General features: G+C 45.4%; 2 protein-coding genes across 5 annotated transcripts; one reads left to right on the forward strand and one right to left on the reverse strand.

Annotated features, from left to right (window-relative positions):
* Positions 1-36: 36 nt before the first annotated feature.
* Positions 37-8,367, forward strand: LOC114784057 (pterin-4-alpha-carbinolamine dehydratase 2-like). Of its 2 annotated transcripts, XM_028969330.1 has the most exons (4): positions 37-327; positions 1,669-1,800; positions 7,545-7,625; positions 8,170-8,367. In XM_028969330.1, the coding sequence occupies exons 1-4, from the start codon at positions 229-231 to the stop codon at positions 8,263-8,265; spliced, it is 408 nt and encodes a 135-aa protein (XP_028825163.1). In that variant the 5' UTR covers positions 37-228; the 3' UTR covers positions 8,266-8,367. The 2 variants fall into 2 exon arrangements, with proteins under 2 accessions (XP_028825163.1, XP_028825164.1); XM_028969331.1 differs by lacking the exon at positions 7,545-7,625.
* Positions 8,368-12,375: 4,008 nt separating this feature from the next.
* LOC114784056 (pituitary homeobox 1-like) lies at positions 12,376-18,950 on the reverse strand. Of its 3 annotated transcripts, XM_028969327.1 has the most exons (5): positions 18,812-18,950; positions 17,756-17,807; positions 15,671-15,808; positions 15,160-15,362; positions 12,376-13,485 (listed from the first exon to the last, which is right to left on the reverse strand). In XM_028969327.1, the coding sequence occupies exons 2-5, from the start codon at positions 17,796-17,798 to the stop codon at positions 12,937-12,939; spliced, it is 933 nt and encodes a 310-aa protein (XP_028825160.1). In that variant the 5' UTR covers positions 17,799-17,807; positions 18,812-18,950; the 3' UTR covers positions 12,376-12,936. The 3 variants fall into 3 exon arrangements, with proteins under 3 accessions (XP_028825160.1, XP_028825162.1, XP_028825159.1); XM_028969329.1 differs by lacking the exon at positions 15,671-15,808; XM_028969326.1 differs by lacking the exons at positions 17,756-17,807; positions 18,812-18,950 and adding an exon at positions 15,888-16,099.
* Positions 18,951-19,291: the final 341 nt, after the last annotated feature.

Raw genomic sequence — 19,291 nt, forward strand, 5'->3', positions numbered from 1 at the left:
CGCAGGTTGAGCGCCATGTTTGTAGTTCAGGCCACAATTACGCAAGAAAAACAGGGGATTAAACGCTCACATGTAAACTCTTGTTAACGCGCGGTTGGCCGGAAGTCACCCGGTCATTTTTGTTCAGCGTACCCGGGCCGTTTTAAGTCATCGGCGTTTCCCGTCAGGCGGTTTTTCAGACGCCTTCGCCTGGGAGGGTCTGCGGTTGATGAACGCGCGATTCGGGTTATGGGGTGGTTAATGTTTACTGGTAGGCCTGGTCGCCTATGGCCAAACGTTTTTGGTAAACTGGGCAGTGGCGTTTTGCCCGCGCTTTCCGCTGAAATGGTAAGACTTGTTTGCTTTGTTCAGGGCTCGTGCAGATTTTCACGCAGCTGTAAGAGTGACAGGACGCAGTTGTTGCACGGATAGACCATGATGCATCAGTGGGGGGCTCACGTCCAACCTGAAGGTCAATAAGCTCTAGTTTATGCCATCCGAAGTAAATGCACATCTTGTACAGGCAGTATTAGCTTTGGCGTTAGCAGCTCTGCTCGCACACAGACCTCGTAATTCCGGTTAAAATGTAACACGTGGTGAGGCGCGCGATGTAAACACGTCGTTTGGCGCCACCTTGTGGACAACGTTAGATCTGTAGCAGTCATTGTAAACAGTCGTTAGGTGTTATCCCTAAGAACAGGTGTTATCCCTAAGAAAAAAGTGAAGTGATTGTCACATGTGATTCACAGCAGCACAGCACACGGTGCACGCACTGAAATTTGCCCTCTGCATTTAACCCATCACCCTGAGGGAGCAGTGGGCAGCCATGACAGGCGCCCGGGGAGCAGTGTGTGGGGACGGTGCTTTGCTCACTGGCATATCAGTGACACCTTCGCAGATCGGGATTCGAACCGGCAACCTTCTGATTACGGGGCCGCTTCTTTAACCGCTAAGGCACCACTGCCCCTCATTTGAGTGGCGAGTAATAATAATAAATAGCAGTATGTGGAATATTAACTCAATAAACATTTAATAATTTGGTGAAGGGCTATTGCAGTACAATGTAAAATGTATCTATCTATAAGGGAATAAAATAAACATTTCACTGTGTCTCAAAACAAACCATTTGAAAAGACAAAACTCACACCAATGAACCTTTCTTGAGAACCGTGAACTCTGAGGTCATTGTCTGAGCAGTTCAAGGACCGAACAAATACAAAGGCACAAAATGGATATAATAAACCACAATGTTATTTTATTCAAACATTTTGCAGTTAGTTTTTAACAAAAAGGCTTAGTGAAAAAGGTGCTCAGTCTACCTTTCTCTTACCCAGGGATCTGAGCATTGTGAACTGTACGAACATGAACTTGAATCACCATTGAAGCAAAAAAAAATAAAAAAAAGACATGACACGAAACAGGTTTTAATTTAACAATGTTTGTTTAGTGCACACACCGGTCACACAAATGTCTTGCTTTTGGAGCATGGGGCTTTTGGAGCATCATGGCAAAGTAGTTCTAGGATGACTGCAACAATGCTGGAACACTTCCTCTATAGATCTCTGGATCACTGAAGACTGAACCTCCATGAGAAAAATGCTGCAGCTAAAGAACGTTTATCTGTTAGAGGGTGTGTTGGTTGTGTTTTTGCGTTTCCATGCGTTTGCATGCATTTCTGTGGGATTGCAGGCCACAGGCACAAGCTGGCTGCCCCCAGCAGAGAGGCAACAGCGGCTGCTGGAGCTGAAGGCCACAGGCTGGGTGGAGCTGGAAGAGAGGGATGCTGTTTATAAGGAGCTCACTTTCAAAACCTTCAACCAGGTCTGTTGACCAGTTTACCCAGACAAATTTATTTATGGATTTATTTTTATACATATATATATATATATATAAATAACTTGTGTGTGTGTGTATGTATGCGTGTGTGTATATATATATAAATATATAAAATATGTATTTGCTTTTTTCCACCCTGTGGTCTTTTGTTAATGTGCTTATTTATGGAAATCTTACTTTTTTTAGTTATCTAATATTTGTACTCCTTAAATACCTGTTAATGATTATATTTACATGTATATAAGGGCAGTGGTTGGAAGGTTGCCGGTACGAGTGCCTTTCATGGCTGTCCACTGCTCACCAAGGTGATGGGTTATATGCAGAGGAACTCTGCTTCTGAGAAATCAGGAAGTGTAGTTGGTTAGGATTGTTGTTGTTGTCTCATCTTGTGTGCTTGTTTCCAACTAGTCTGTGTTTCTTAGTAGTTTGTGATGTCATCAGATTTTGACACATGTCCTCAATGTAGATAATGAGTTAAGCAATTATATGTGATACTATAATAATCTAACATTATGTGTCTGCAGCATATCCTTGTGCAGCAATAACTGCAGCTAAATGTTTCCATTTGTTCTGTAAATGAGCCAGAAAGATTTTTTGCATTGTAGCCACATTTCTTAAACAAATCATGAAAGGTTTGAATCACATTTTTCTGATGTTTAACGCAAGCCCACCACACAGTCAAATGTAAATGTAGTAGTTGGCCCTGCACTGTTGAGTTAATGGTGATCGGTGACTGGTGGTGGTCGTCTGGCTGGAGTGTAGATTTGTTTCGGAGGGATCTAGAGAGACACTCACAGCTCCATTACTGTCAGATGCACACAAATTGTGGCCTGATGGGATGCAGGTGCGGGTCCTGGCAGTGGTCTGTCTGTCTGTCCGTCTGTCCGTCTGTGTGGCCCACTGTTCCCTCTGGAATAAAAAATAAATCGTGAGAAGAAGGTATTTTGGTTGAGAACAAGAGCAGCGATGGACCTGCAGGTTAAAGTCATTGTTTTGTTCTTTGTTCTTTCATGTTAAACCGCAGTGTTTTTGGGGGTGTAATAGTCACTATTGTTAAATAAACCACACTGTCCACGGTTCCGATTGAGTTTTTGTTTTTTTTTTTGCTATAATTTGTTCAATGAAATTTTGATGTTTTTTGAAGCAGCAAGTCCACAAGGTGAACGTGCTGCACGCCAGTGATCTCCAACCTTTATTGCACCATGATAGGAGCCCAATATTTTTTTTTCACCCATTTTAGCTTAAAGGTTTAAACTGCAATAAGGCGGTTCTCTGGAAAATGAAACCTAAATGCTAAAAAACAAATCTGTAATATTTGCACTTTTACTTAGATTATATGGAACATAATTTTATTTCAATGTATTTAAAGAAACTGAACGTTTGGCAGACATTTGAAACACTGTTACCTCTCATGGTTTAAAAGTTTTACTAATTTCAATGAAATTCCAAATAGATTATTAGTTCATCTTATATGTGTTGTATTGAATAGTGCATCAGGCATAAAGTACAAATTAATACAATGATCACACCTTACTTTCCAATGTCTGCCATTTCTGACACCTTCCTTGTATTATTTTCTGTGAATGTGTTGGAGCTGCTTTTAATCACACTGTACATGCATATAGTGACAATAAAAGGTATTGTATTCTATTTATTGGGAATGAAAATGACACACGACATGTTCTGGAAAGAGACTGTGACAGGGACATGACCTGGTCATTTTCCGAAATATTCAATATTCATTGAAATTTAAATAACATAAATTGCCTTGTTGACCAGTGGTGTAGACCACTACTGTGTGTGTGTGTGTGTGTGTGTGTGTGGTTTCTTTGCACCTCGTCTTTTCACCCCCCTCCCCTGCGGCGCATGTGTCAGGGTCAATTTCAATGACAGGCTGCAGAGGCCTGCTTGGCAGCGATTGAGCCTTCAGTTCGAATGATTTCTTTCACAAACAATCAAATTGGTTAAAATGTTTCATGTGCCACAAAAACCACTAACTAGCCCATCATTCCACCCGCTCACTCCCTCTTTTTCTAGCTCTCGCTTTTTTTTTTTTCCTTCCATTCTGTCTGTGTGCATGTTACACTCAAACTGGAAGATGTTTTTCCAATTTCACATCTCCGCCGTTCTTTCTGATTCATCTCTAGCCGCTTTTCTCAGTTTTCCCCTCCCTCTGTCATTTGGGTTTGGCTTTTTTTTTTTTTTTTTTTGGGCAGTAAATTGAAGTGAAGAGTGACACGCTGGATCTGTTCCATCCTCTGCTCATCTGTGCCAGTGCCAGCAGGAGAAACCGGATCCTTGCTCCCCTTCTCCAGAGCTGCGGTGGAGCCGACAGCAGCGAAGAGCAACTCTCGCGCTGAGCCTCAAGAGGGCGCGGCCAGCCACGCTTCTTGCTCCAGCGAGGATGAGGAAGTTCGGCGACTCGTCTCAGTAAATCAGAACGAGACGAGCAGATAAATATCAGGCCTGAGTGTAGACCCTGCCCGAAGGTGTCCGGAGTCGCAGTCGGCCGCCCCGTCTTTGTGACAAGACGCCCCTAATCGGTTCTGAATGCTTGAACCTTCCATTGTGGAGCAGGCGCTGGCTGTCGTGATTCCAAGGGGCTTGGTTTTCCCCGAATTGGCGGTATCGTGTTTCAGCTCGCGCTCTGATGTGAAACGCGGGGACTGCAGTGTAACCGAAGAACGACACCCGGCCCCTGTGCCGGTGCCAGCGCTGTTCCCCTCTCAGACATCATCTCACAGGAATGGGATGGGTGGGAAAGCCGCCTCCTCTTTAGCACCTCTTCACGCTCCCTCTAGGCCAGATGTGCGTGTTCATTTGTGGGTCAGGAAGATCAATTGCTCCAAGTGGTAACGTAAATACTACTTGTGTTTTATTGCCGCCTCCACTTGTAAGGTACTTCTTTTTTTTTTTATATATATAAATGTCTCTCACTCACTCTCCATAACCCAGGAATATTCCTGCCAGAGCCCATCCCAGGACATTGGGTGCAGGGCAGGGACTCACACCTATTGACAATTTAGTCGGCAATCCACCCCAGTGTACGTGCGTTTGGAGTTCAGAAGGAAACCGGAGAACACGGAGGAAACCCGTTTTTTTTTTTTTTTTTTAAGGGTTCGAGCACACGCACACTTGGCGTTCAAACTGACAAACCTCAGCGATGCGAGGCCACAAGTCTACCCGCCATATAGCGCGTCGCGGTCCACACATCTGACTACCATCCCAGTACATACAATGTACAGTCTAATAATCTCACGGGCTTTCACAGACTCGTTGCGTTCATCCTTCCTTTTGTTTCTTCGTATCGCTTTCAAATTCAAAAGACTTGAATAACCGCTGGGAACAATTTTATTTAACTTTTTTTTTGTCAGCGATGTCCTGCTGGCATCTGTACCAATTTGGGTTCGTTTTTATGTTGAATGCTTGATTTTAAATCTAGTTCTGCCCAGGGCTTGAAAAGAAAAGCCTCGTTTTATAAGATGAAAAGTTGTGGAATGTTAACATTTGTAGGAAATGATGTCCCTAGCGGGATGGTAACTGTGTTGTGATTTTATAGGAAAAGCATCTGAATAATGGTCTGTGCTTGTAAAGGGATGAGATTGGAAATGCTGTTAATTGGAGGATGAGCGATGAACTGGACTTCACACTTCTTGGACCAGTAAGGCCTGGAGAGTGGCCATATGAAACTGGAGGAGATGATAAAGATAGATGCCCTGCAGGGAGAACAGAACAGTCATTTGCCTTATTTGCTGGGTGGAGGTCAGCGATGCTCCAACAGGGACAGTCTCCCCCTGGAGACACTCAGGGTTAAGTGTCCTGCTCAGAGACACAATGGTAGTAAGCAGGATTTGAACCTGGGTCTCCTAGTTCATAGGCGAGTGTGTTACCCACTAGGCTACTACCACCCTTAATACACATGTAATATTAATTACTAAAGATTGACCTAGAAATACGCTTTTCCTGGATAATGCTACTGGTGTTGCCAAGTCTCTAGAACCACTGCAGTCCTTATTAAAATATTATTATATTTACAGTAAGACACGACTACTTTGACCCTCATAATTCCATGGTGCTCTCGAAATATGTGTTTGTTCAGAGACATGTAATATTAATTTAAGCAGCGTGACCCCACTGTAAGTATGTTGTTGGTGGACATGTTGTGTGTGTTTTGTGTGTGTTTATCAGAAGAAGGTGTGCTTGGTGAAGAATATACTCAAGCTGCTGGAGCTGGAACCAGGAATCACAGAGGCCGACTGGACACAGTGTGCCAAGTGGAGAAGAGTGTGTGTGTGTGTGTGTGTGTGTGTGTGTGTGTCCCTGTCGGTCCGCCTGTGGAGGTCCTGGCTGAGTACTTGGACATCTCTAAGCCCCTCTCAATTGTACAACGGAAAACCAATCTGTAAATAACAGGCGTGTGTGTGTGTGTGTGTTTGAGGCTGCCGCTAAAGAGGAAGCGCTGCTCCGATGTCAGAGCGCCTCGTCCAGCGTTTTTTGACAATCATGCTGTAATCACCCATAATGCTGCAGGAGTGGCCGGGGGAGAGCAGACGATTGGCCCGGTGGTTCTGATTATTCCAGCCACGAGTCTGCCTTGTGTCACGCCAAATTTCTGGAGACTGACAGCTGAAGTGAGTGTGTGTGTGTGTGTGTGTGTATAAGCCTAAAAATTGGTCATAGTTTAAAGTCAAGCCATTCAAGAGTGGCCCTTGCACTTTTCATTTCCTCGTCCAGACTGGTCGAACAATACCGTGATGTGAAACCTTGGTTTGCAGGGTGTGAGGATGAGGGACAAAACCAGGCGGGGGGACAGGAGCTTTATCTTTGACGGTCGGGTTGACCTCCTGCTTTGTCTTGGAGCAGGGGTTTTTCACCACGGCCGGCCATTTAATAATGGCCAGCGCGCCTGAAGAAAGTTGAGGAGAAGCAGGCTGCGGCCCTAATAGGTGGCCGGGTCGAGTTGCAGGAATATGGCAATTACTTAAATTGATCAGGAGATCGCGGGGGCCTGATTTGATCAAAACGTCCGATCGTGTTACATCACGCGGCTCGTCTAATTGGCTAGAAGGCGGCACGGGCCCAGCATGCGCTCCACTGGCCTGTAATTGGCTGCGGGCTCGACCGAAGGTGAACACTGCGACAGATTTGTGCTGCGGAGAGGGGGCAGGAACAAGGCCGGCTCAGACGATTTAATTAGCAGAGGAAGCATTTAGGGGCTTAATTGAGATTGCAGGGGAAATTGCTGTAGAACGGCCTGACTGGGCGAAGGGGTTCCAGCAGCTTTTGGACCTAATTAGTGACCCCCCCCCCCCCCCCCCCCCCCCACCCCCCCACCCCTCCCTACCTGGTTAGATGCTGATTGGAGTAACCAGGAACGACAAAAAGTTTGTATGCATGTATGTGTGCTCACATCCATTAGCAGATTTGCTGTCACTACCAACATACAACTGAAAATGTCACACAGGCGTGAAGGAAGGAGGTTCCTTTCACTCCCTGATGCAGCACGGCCATTAAAAAGAACTGCATACAGGTAGCGGAGGGTCTGATTATTGCACTGGAAAGAGACATTTCGGGGAATTTGTTTTATTTATTATGACATCCAACTCAGAAATGTGCATCTTGGCAAAATAAAGTCTCAAATGTGTTAAACTTCACAAACTCACCAACCCGAACCCCTCTCCACCCCCACCCCTCTCTTCTGTTTTTTTTATATTTTTTTTTGGACTCAGGCGTTTGGCTTCATGTCTCGAGTGGCGCTGCAGGCGGAGAGGATGAACCATCACCCTGAGTGGTTCAATGTTTATAACAAGGTGTGTGTGAGTGAGTGAAGAGGGATTCTGTAGGAAGGGAGTGTGTGTGTGTGTGTGTATGAAAGAGAGAGAGAGCGCAGTAAAGGGTAAGTTGCACAGCTGGCTGTAGGAAGCCTCTCTGGGGCTTGCAGTCCTCCAGCAGAAAGAACCAGGAATAAAGCTGGGGAAGGGAATCCTGGCATTTTACCGACTCCCCTGCAAGTGGTTGCGTCTCCCGTTTGCCTCGTCTCTCAGGCTCTGCTGCAAATAAGTGCCAGTAGCCCTGGATGACAAAGCGAGTGTGTAAATCTGTGCAGAGGGAGAGTGGCTGTGTGTTTGCACAGTTTGGAATTCAGCCTTTAATCCAGTCTTTATGAAAACCACTGCAGGACGGGGCAGGTTCTGGGCTCTCAGGCCTTTTTTCCATCATGTTGCACACACACACCCACCCACACACACACACACACACACACTCAGGTACATAATGAATTGGATGTGGTGGCTTAAGGTGGTGTTCCAGGGGAAATTCTCCTTTTATTGACTGGATTTCCCATCCGTCCCGCAGGTCCAGATTACTCTAACTACGCACAGTTGCGGAGGACTGTCCGAGAAAGACGTCACTCTGGCCAAGTTCATCGATCAAGTGGCCCTGACGATGTAGTGCAGCGGAGCGCTGACCTCCTTCTGTGGGCCCAGACACCTTCTTCTACTTTAGAACCATTATTATTTCAGAGCATTTTAATAAAAAAAAAAGTCAAAAACACACTTGTGTTATGCCATTCCACTTTGGGTGCCAAAATCTGGTATTTTTATACCTTCTACCATGCACTAATATGTGTTATAATAATTAGAAAAAAACTAAATTAAATAGAATGCAGGTCATTTTTTTAAAGCAATTTCCTTCGGAAGCAATCTTTTTTTCATTATGATTTCTGATTCTGGTTTTTGTTGAGGTACCACTTTTCAAGTGTTACCTTAATAAGAATTTATATTTGATGTCATTTGTCATTCCTCCTTTTTTCAGAATCAGTAAATCAAAGCTTTTCAGAAAATATGTGTACAACTAAAATAGACACTATTTAATATCTCATAATAACCAAACCTACTTATATACCCATATCTAATTCAAACTAGACTAGCTGTGCATTATTATGTCTGAACAGATTAGTTCTCTGTTCTGTGCTATGAAGTGTTGGAATTTGTCATGCTTTGTTCCCTCCAACCCCTGAAATGGGACCAATGGGAAATTTAAAATTGACTGACGCGTTCATATACCGTCATTTCACCAAAGATCTCTGCAGTTCTGCCTGTCTGCTCACGGGTGAACCTGAGTTTATGGTCACAGGCGCTTATCTGGTCATTCTTTTTCTTTGCATGTTCATTCTGCAGTGATGGTAAGGCGACCGCACTGTTAATAGTGCTGTCTGTATTGTTGGTTTATTGTTTTGTGTGTGTGTGTTATTCAATTCTCTTATCTCATTTTCTACTTCTTCACTGCAGTTTCATCTTCTTTATACTTAATTACCCTCATCATAGCACTCAGACTGTAATCTCTTTGTTTGTTAATAGTAGTTTGCTGCAATGCCCACATGTCCAGGTGCGACCTGACCAGAGTCAACATGTCCTGCATCAGCTGATCCTTACCGCTTGCGGGTGTAGAAAACCCCACCCAGCTCACGCTAATCCTGTCTGCTGTCGGCTGGGGCTGGTGAGGGAGGGGGGGGGTAAGTGGATGTGGAGGAGGACCCCCCCCCCCCCCCACACACACACACACAATCTGTCTCTCAATGGAAAAATAATAATTCTTAGAAACATAAATGTCAGGCCCGGGAATACATGAGGTGGGAGTGTGTCTGGAGTTGCTCTCGGTAGCTGCCGTGGTTGTGTGTGTGTGTGTGTGTGTGTGTGTGTGTGTGAATTGCAGTATATTGTATTTTTAATCCTCTGTGAAATTTCACCAGACATTTGGGGTGGTTAAAGACTGTGTGTGTGTGTGTGTTTTAGAGGGTAAGTGAGTAAGTGCAATGGAGGGCTTCTCTGGGTCATTTGATCTCAGAGAATAAAGATAACAAGGTCACAAAGAGCAGACTTAAGCCTTCTTAGACACACACACACACACACACATTTGAAGGACCAATGCCAGTAGTGTTGTCGGGGCTGTGCTACAGCTGTCTGGGTTGTCATGCCCTGACGTCAGAGGCACTTCCATGTAATTACTCCATAGTATTTTTTTTGCAAACACCCATCTGATCATTTGACTTTTGTATTTGCTTGAGGGTGAATGGCAAATGAAGTCATTTCAGTTAGAGGGACGTTGAAGTGCCAAAACATTAACACTGGCACTGCGATAAATCTAGAAATATTTCACATGTTCATATAAATTGACATAATTATTGAAGCTGCGTTTTGTTTACGTCCTGCGTGAGTTTGACTTTTGACATGGAAACATATGACGCATTTTTGGGAAAATGGTGCGCCTGCGCTGTTTAAAGCAGGGTGGCACGTCTGTGTTCCGCTGAGGAACCTTGGGTCGTGCACTTATTTAGTACAAGGTTCCCAGCTCAGACCTTTGTGTGTTCCACCTGGCTGGACTCGGGACCAGCGTGGTGTAGAGCAGGGAGGGGGACCAAAAATGCTAAATGAGGGTCAACCCAAAAAAGGTGCACCGAGTGGACCAGGGTTGGTGACCATGATATGGATTCTACTGTGACATGTCGCTGCTCGTTGGTAACGCTGTGTTTAAAAAAAAAACGGAAAGGTTTGCGGAGCACGATATGGCAGGGTGTTCTGATGTTCTCTGGTGGGACCAGCCTAGAAAAAAAATGAAGTTATCAGAATAAATTTGGAGTCATGGAAGTTCTCTAACGACAGCATCCATCCACAGAGGGAAATGTTTTGATGGGAACGCAGGAGAACTTCTGATACACCGGTAGTCAGTACTGCTCTGTGTTCATGCGAAATCATCACACACACACACACTTCATAAGCATAAGATTACCCAGGACGCAACACCAGCCGAATAAGATTATTGCCATTTATTTAATGCTTTTTGTTGGTTTGTTTCCGGAATTTCCATATCGGAATCTTCTTTTTATTGTGCTGCCTGACAGAAATGATGTAAAATGTCACCAGTGTTCAGATATTCTGATTTCAGAGATACTGCATGTTTAATAAGATGTGATTGACCAGAACCAGCTAAACTGGGCAGAAAGTTAAAGGTCAACCAGGGTCATGACGTCAGACTGGATTTATATGCAGTTTACGTATTTTTTTCCAGCCCGGTAACGAGCACCCCACCTCTCACCCTCTCTAACGCCGTCTCACTGTCAGACGCGGACCGGGTTCGAGCTCGTAAATCCGCGGTCAGTCACGTGATTATTTATCCCCGCTAATGAGGAAAAAAAGGAGGCGCCTTTAACGAGCCGCCAGGCCGCCCACGCGGATAGATGGGTGCCGGCACCCTTCCTCGGTGGGAGGAGGAGGAGGAGGAGGAGGAGGGTGGGTGTTACGCGTTTGATCTCGTTTTATTTAAAAAAATGCGCTCATTACGTAAAAGCGTTCGCGTTCGTATCTCGTGCAGCACAATTAGCCTTTAATGGCTGCATTCATTTTTGTGTGTGTGTGTGTGTTTAAATAACGATGCATGCTGTAGAATATGTATTTCGTCCTCTTGCTTATTTTTAAACAATAAAATCTGTAGCTAAAAAAAAAAAAACTCGATTAGAGAACAACGAATGGGGACAAAAAAAAAATAAATACGATAAATATAGAGAATAATAATAATATGAATAATAATAGTGCGTTAGCGTGTGGTGCGAGCGTGTTGGGGGGTGGCGGACCCCCCCGCCCCGCTGAAGTGGGGACCATTACGCGTCCTTGAAAGCGCGTAAACACGGCGACTATTGTTTCTTATCCTAAGTGATTTGAACGTCAAACAGCATACATCACGTTTTGAAAATGTTTGACCCGAGATGCGCGCCGTCGGGCTGCGAGCGGCCCTCGGACCGGGGGGGGGCCTGGGAGGGGGTCACTTCAAATATTTACACGTCATAAAGGCCCGGTGCGAACTTTGGCCTTCGGCCCTCGTCCCAGATCCGAATAAACGTTCACATTGATGAAGCATTTTCACAGTAGCAAATCCAAACCTCTAATAATGTTCTGAAATAATTTCAAATCCTAAAAAAAAAAACCCGAACCGGTCCCGTTTCTCTCTTTTCTAGACGGGATTTGACGTCCCCGGATAATAAAAGGGGGACAGATGGCCGCAGGAATGGTTTGTTGAGAGAGTCGGCTGAGTTAGATGGCATGTGGGACACACAGTCCCAATTATCGCCAGATTAATCGCGCAGTAACGGCCTTTCAGATTAAATCGGCGCCACGGCGCACACCGACGAACTGGGTCTTCTTTTTCTCAGCCACGCAGATTGCGCGTAAAAATAAAATAAAATAAAATAAAAAAAAGCAAAGAATCGTTCATACGAAGACTGATTTAACCAAAGTTCAGTCCGATAAATTCATTACCATTTGTACATTTTTCCAGTTAATTATTTGAATAACAGAACATATAATTAGCGGGAATTATAATTATTCTTTTACATTCTCGTCTTAATCTTATATTTGATGAAATAATTTGTTTTATGTTTTTTTTATATTTAAAAAAAAAGACATATATGAAACGATAAATACGCTTAAAGTCTAATTTTGTTCTCTTGTCTTCTTCGTATGTTACGAACTGAGTAAGAAACGTGTCTCCCGAAATAGAAGTGTGAACTGAAGCTTTCCGCGTTACTTTTATTCAAACAATATTAAGATAAACACTGGAATATGCTCAAGCACCGCTGGGTACAGGATAAAGGACGCGCCCGGGTCTGCTGCTGTACAGAACATTCACGAAAAGAAGAAGAAAAGACTTTGCACTGGAGATAAGCATGCGATATTATCTATTACAGCAAACAAATAAACAGCGACGACGACAAGGACAACGACGACAAGGAATCCATATTGGGGCGGGGGCGGGTCGTTTACTGTATACGGACCAATAGAAACGCTCCTTATCTGACCTCCCATTGGACACTCGGGACTTGTTCGGGGATGCATACAGTCTCCGACGTCCTAATTAAATATATCTGGGTCACGTGGTCCTGCGTAAAGTTACGTACAGCGTCTTCATCGCGCCGAGGTCCGACTCAATCCATCCGATGCTCTTTTTTTTTCAGGTTTATAAAACGAACATAATCGACACTAATCCAGTCGTCTCTGGTTCAAGGCCCCGCCCCGCCCCGAACGCCCCGCCCCCCAAGCCCGGCGCGGCCGCGCGCACAGGGCTAGCTGGTCAACTGTTGTACTGGCACGCGTTGAGACTAGATCCGGGACTCTGCAGGCCGCTGTAGCTGAAGGTGGGGTGCTGCTTGGACTTCAGTCTCAGGGTGGCCAGGCCGGAGTTGCACGTGTCCCTGTAGACGCTGTAGGGGGAGGAGGGGGGTGCGTACGGGCACGCGGACGAGGGCATCGCCGCGTTGATGGACGGGCTGCCGATGCCGTTCAGGTTGCCGATGTTGTTCAGGCCCGCGGTGGGCATGCCGGGCACGGCCGAGTGCGCCATGCCCGACGCCATGCTCATGGAGGAGATGGTGCTGGGCGCGGAGAAGACGGACTGGGAGGTGAGGGGGCTCATGGAGTTGAAGAAGGTGAAGTTCTTGGTGGAGAGCGGCGCGGGCGCCAGGCCCTTGTTGGTCCAGTTGTTGTAGGTGTAGGCCGGGTACATGTCGTCGTAGGGCTGCATCAGGCCGCTGAACTGCGGCAGGTAGCTGTTCTTGCACAGGTCCATCTGCTGGTTGCGCTCGCGCTTCCGCCACTTCGCCCTGCGGTTCTTGAACCAAACCTGGCGACCAACAAGAAGCCTTTAATACAGATCTCGTCAAGACCAGCATCAGTAGCAGTGCACAGACACAGACACAATATTAACTTTCATAAAGCCATGGATTTGTATCCATAAATTAGATCCTAAAGTTGATTAAAAGCAGGCTAATTAATGTTAAGATTAAGAAAAATGTTATTAATACAGCAGGAAATTCATTTACATGCACAGTGCAAACAGAGCAGAAGCAAAAAAGAACCTATAGATAAGAAGAAAAAAAACCCAGAGCAACCAATATAAAGTGCAGATAAAAACTCTATCAAGGTATGTACATTTGTGGCATTTATGGCCTAAAGTGTCATACAATAACAGGATGAGGCAGGTGAAGTAATATCAGTAGAATATGGATAATAAGTACAGAATAAGTAAAGTGAGGTTTTAGGTAATCGCTAGTTAGTCAGTTCTGCACCTCGGAGCCGCTGCGGAGACCAGTCAGGGCCTAGTGGATCGCACAAGTTGCATCCTCTCCCAGAACATGTGACATTAATAAAAGCATTAAAACCTTGGTGATCCTCGGGTTAGTGTAATCAAATTTCACTGTAAATAAAGTTGCCATGTAGTTTTTTTTTTTAAACCTGCCATTTTGATGGTCGCTTGTCGACATGCGGTGCAGAAATGAAGAGGAAAGCTGCCCCTCACAGTACAATTTATGTCCAGTTTTAATAGGCATTATAATAAATCACTGCATTAGAGAAATGATCAAACATTGTTGAGTGCCTGATCGAAAATTCATGCAGGGTTAAACTTTAAATTAAACTTTGAAATAATGATACTGGATGCCGGGATAGGGATGTTATATCACACCCTATTCAGTACACCCTGAATTAACATCACAAAACATTAATTACAAGTAGGGGCTTGAATTGGATCACATGATACGTGGCTCACGATACGATTATATATTGATATATTGTGATTCTGTACATATTTCCATATTCTACAGCTCACTGACAATGTAAAAACGGAGCTGGTAAATAAGATGTCGTGTACGATCTGGGTGCATCATAGTACGTTAATAATTCAGCCAAAACATCAGAACCCAGCAATGACTTTTGGACTAAATTCGCATACAAAAATTATCGATATTTGATGTCCCCGTTTCGATACAATATCACCACGTAAAGTGCTGTATCGATATGTTCTTACACCCCTAATTACAAGGGGGTCGCGGATCTGCCCCCCGCTCGGATGTAGCGCGGAACGCGGAGGAATATCGCTTCGTCACGGCGCCTGCGCGCCGATAAATAGTCCGCACGGACGCGAGGGGTGTCGGATTCGGTCCTTTAACCCTGGCGCGGTGGTCGGGGGCGAACACGGGACGACTGTTCTTTGCGAGAAAAAAAATGAGCTAAAAGGTAAAACGGCACCAACTTGAATCATGTGCATCATTTTTCGTTTGGAAAGGAGTCCCTGACACACAGGTCGTATTAATTATGTTGAGCAATATTTCCCTAGTTGGTTGTTCCCGCAGGACACGATCACAGACACACTTTTACTCTTTTTTTGTTAAAGGCCCGAACAAAAAAAAAAAGAATAAAAAAAAATACCGTTTGCGTCGTTATGAGGAACGTTTGCGCCCATATGCAGAATTAAAAAAAAAAAGAACCCCGTGGTTTTGGTGAACGAATTTCCACCTACCCGGACCCTGGCCTCGGTCAGGTTCGTCCACACCGCGATCTCCTCCCGCGTGGACATGTCGGGGTAGCGGTTCCGCTGGAACGTGGCCTCCAGCTCCTGCAGCTGCTGGCTGGTGAAGTGCGTCCTCTGCCGCCGCTGCTTCTTCTTCTTCGGGTCGTCGGCGTGGCCCTCCTCGGCCCGCGGCTCCGCGCTCCTCTCCTTGTCTGGAGGGGGGGACAGAAGTCGCGCACGGGTTCGTGAGTCGCGCACCGACACCGCGACGTCGTGTCTACCGCGACGGAGCCCGCGCGCGATGCGGCGGTGATTTGACGTTCTTCTAGACGCCATTTTGGCTCATTCTGGCACGTTCGTGTCTATTCGTGTGTAAATGGAGACAGTAAACGCGCAGTAATAACGCGGCCGGTCGTGGTTTAGGGGAGCGTCGGCTGTGCGGCGCGGCTACGCAGGTCGGGGCGCGCATCGGATGGAGGGATGAAGGAAGGAGGGAGGAAGGAGGGAGGGAAGCGGCTACCTGCGATCTCTGCGTCGGAAGAGTCGCAGCTCGAGTTGTCGCCGCCGCCCGGAGCCCTCGCCAGGTGGAAGGTGGAGGTCATGTCGCGCGTGGGCGCCAGTCTCGCGGGCTCGGCGAGTCTCTCCAAATTCATCAGACCTTGGAGGGAAAAGAGTGACGGCGGCGTGGGGTTAAAAAAAAAAAAAAAAAGAAAATTAAAATGAAAAAGGAATAAAACCGAGTGTTATTCCGCTCGCGCCCCGCGCGCGTCGCCGACAGCCATCGGGCGGGAGGTTTGCGCGAAGCCGAGACCGCGGGAGATCGCGCTGGGAATCCGGTTTTCCCGGGACGCGGAGGCGAAGTGGCGGACAGAGGCGCGCGCCGCGTGGACACGCCCTCCTCTCCACCGAGACGCGCGTGGGCCCCGCCCACTCGGGGCGGCCGCCGGGGAGAGCGCGGGTTCGACAAGTCGGGACAGAACTATATGTGTGTGTGTGTGTGTGTGTGTGTGTGTGTGTGTGTATATATATATATATATCACGTCTAATATAACTCATTAATATCTAACACGGGACCACGCACAGCGTGAATCTCGAGGTCAGCTGCAAAACAAACGCGAGATCGTGAAAAGTATTCGTATTGATCGTGCAGCCGAGTCGAACAATAACTAAAAGGAACGTTCGAGAGTGTTGCGATTTGAACCCTGGAACAGAATTAAAACGATATTTCTACACAGTTCTACATTTAACGAGTAATGACGAGGGTCGTGATGAAGCTACGGTCCGTTTGTGACTAGAATCGTATCAATGTTCATCATCATCATCATGATAATGAAGAAGATGAAGAAGATGCTGCTGGTGATGATGACTGACAGGTCTGCAGACCCCACACCTCCAGCAGAAATGTCATCGCGTCGAGGCCGAAAAACGTCACGTCATTCCGGTTCCCGCCACCTACACCGGCCGCAACATATTACCACACACACACACACACACACACACACACACACACACACACACACACACAGGCAAGCCATGATAGATGGAAACCATTAATTTCGACTTTGACGAGTAGTCGCGGAATTACAATGAATCGATGTTAATTTTAACCATCTAGTTTATTTCTGCGCATCTAGTGGGTGGTGGGTGGAGGTGGGTGGAGCTGCTCTCACCCGTTCTGGTCACTTGTTCTGGTTACTACCCCGCTGTAATGTGATAATGTGATATCACTCACCAGCATGGCATAATAATAATAATAATTATTATTATTAATAACAACAATCGTTTAAATTATTTACTACCGAAGAAAAGGGAAATCCGTGGTCCACGAGACCCTCCAGATCCCGCTCACCGAGGATCCTGGAATACCGGAAGTTATTTTCGACAGAACGCTAGTTTTACTTCTTAATTTCTTTCTTTCTTTCTTTCTTTCTTTCTTTCTTTCTTTCTTTCTTTCTTTCTTTCTTTCTTTCTTTCTTTCTTTCTTTATTTTAATAAATGTCAGTATGTAGCGGTACGTGTACGTGCTACGGTGGATAATTAAAGCCAAGCATCGAATCCAGCATATTTCCATCCGCCAGCTCGCTCACGTTCATGCATTTAATATTAAATCATCCTGATGAGATCACGTGCTTTTTAGCGCCATGATTTGCGGTTTTATGATGCTCTCATGCTCTAACTGATGCTTTTTCACAACACCGGTTTCCAGTTATGATTCAGCGATATGATTCAGAATAAACTAAATGTTCCAATGGTTCTGATAAATTCTAATATTTCAGTTATTAGCGGAAGAGTAATGCGCGACCTGATATTTAGTTCCAAAAATATAAATTATCTCAATAATTTCAAAATTATGAAATTCTCATAATAATTATTTACGAGATACATGTCTTTTTTTTTATAATTAAATAAATCGATGAATAATTTTTGTCGATTCCTGAACGAGGCTGTCTTTACGATGCAGTTTTCTTTCGGGATATACAGACAGCAGATCTACAGCCGCAACACGTAGATCTTTATAAAATTCAATAGAACAGTAATAAAGACAACAAAACAAAGACAACAGATTTGTGAACGACTACGCCGACTGAAGAGAGAAGTGACCAACCTGATTCTCCGGAAATCACATTCTTGGACAGGTTCAGTTCCATCCCAAATACCTGCAAAGCAACCGAATACAAACGGTTTTGAAACGTTATTTATATACACATATAATATATATATATATATTTTTTTTTACTTTTAACACCCGCCATTTATAAAGCCAAATGCAAGCGAATCCATTCAAGCGGCATTTACAATATATACACATATGTAGTGTTAGCTCATGAACACATAAACATTCTTCATTTTTATCATCGGTCGTCACTTGTAATTACGATTCTATTGAACTGCTTTTTAATGTCTACATTAACATTGCTGTATTAAATACATCCTGCTCCGTTTATTATTTAGAATGTTCTGGGTGCTTGTGATGAGTTGTCTGCGAGTTATGTCAGTTTCACCGCACTGTTCTTTTACTCCACTTTTACAGTGATTTTATTTTACTCTACTTTTACAGTGCTGTTCTTTTACTTTACTTTTACAGTACTGTTCTTTTACTCTACTTTACTACCGCACCGTTCTAATATTTCACATCTTGAACCGAACTGACCCACAGAGGACCTGTTGTGCGCGTTAATATGTTCAGGTTCTGCACGGGCCTTATTACGGGTGTATTACGGGCTTATTACGGGTTTAGGGCCTTTCGGGAACCCCTCTCATCTCAGCAGAGTTTAAGTTCATAATAAACCGTCCATCCAAACACACACACACTAGAACAGGGTCTCGAAGGAGGCGAGCTCCTTGCTGCAGGCCTGCTGCTGCTGGACCAGGAGACGCATCTACTGCAGCTTGTCCTCTGTCTTTATGTCCAGTGTCTACTGTCCTTTTTTGGTGTATACTGTGTGTATATTGTCTGCATTGCCGTCTGTGTGTAGCATCCTGCTTCAGTGCAATGACAATAAAAAATAGAACCAAGAAAGACGCATAACGGCGGCGCGTCTCTGGCGAGGCTGCGGAGATCACGACTCTCGTCAGAGGGACGAGACGGGAGGTCATCACGGCGCACACGCACACGCACACGCACACGCACACGCACACGGCGTTCGGAAGCGTCTCTTACTGGCGCGGCGAGGTCGGGTAGAAAGGCGACGTCCCGCTCGGTGCGACTCTCCAGCCCCGCGTCACGACGCGTCCATGCGGCTGAAAAAAAAAAATATATAGATCCGGTCGCGCGCGCGCGCGAGTCCGCACGGTGTCCAAATATGTACTGCGGCGGGTCCGACTCCGCGCGCGCGCTTTTCTCCGGGCGTCCTCTCTCGCGCTCCGGTGACGTCACGGCGGCGAACTCCCCGATGGGAGCGGGAATCCGAGCCGACTTATCCAGAGTAAACGCTACGATATAATCATATAAAATCACATCGTTTATAAACAACAGGTCACGTGTCAGCCGTAAACGTGAGTGTTAGTCAAATATTACAAATAAATGTGTGTGTATGTATGCATATATGCATGTACGTTAAATAGCCATCTAAAATCAAATCTATTTAATTTTCTCTGTACAATCGTTTTTATCGTGTGATTTAAGTCATGAATATCATGC

The sequence above is a fragment of the Denticeps clupeoides genome, unplaced genomic scaffold, assembly GCF_900700375.1.
Source record: "Denticeps clupeoides unplaced genomic scaffold, fDenClu1.1, whole genome shotgun sequence".
Taxonomy (NCBI): domain Eukaryota; kingdom Metazoa; phylum Chordata; class Actinopteri; order Clupeiformes; family Denticipitidae; genus Denticeps; species Denticeps clupeoides.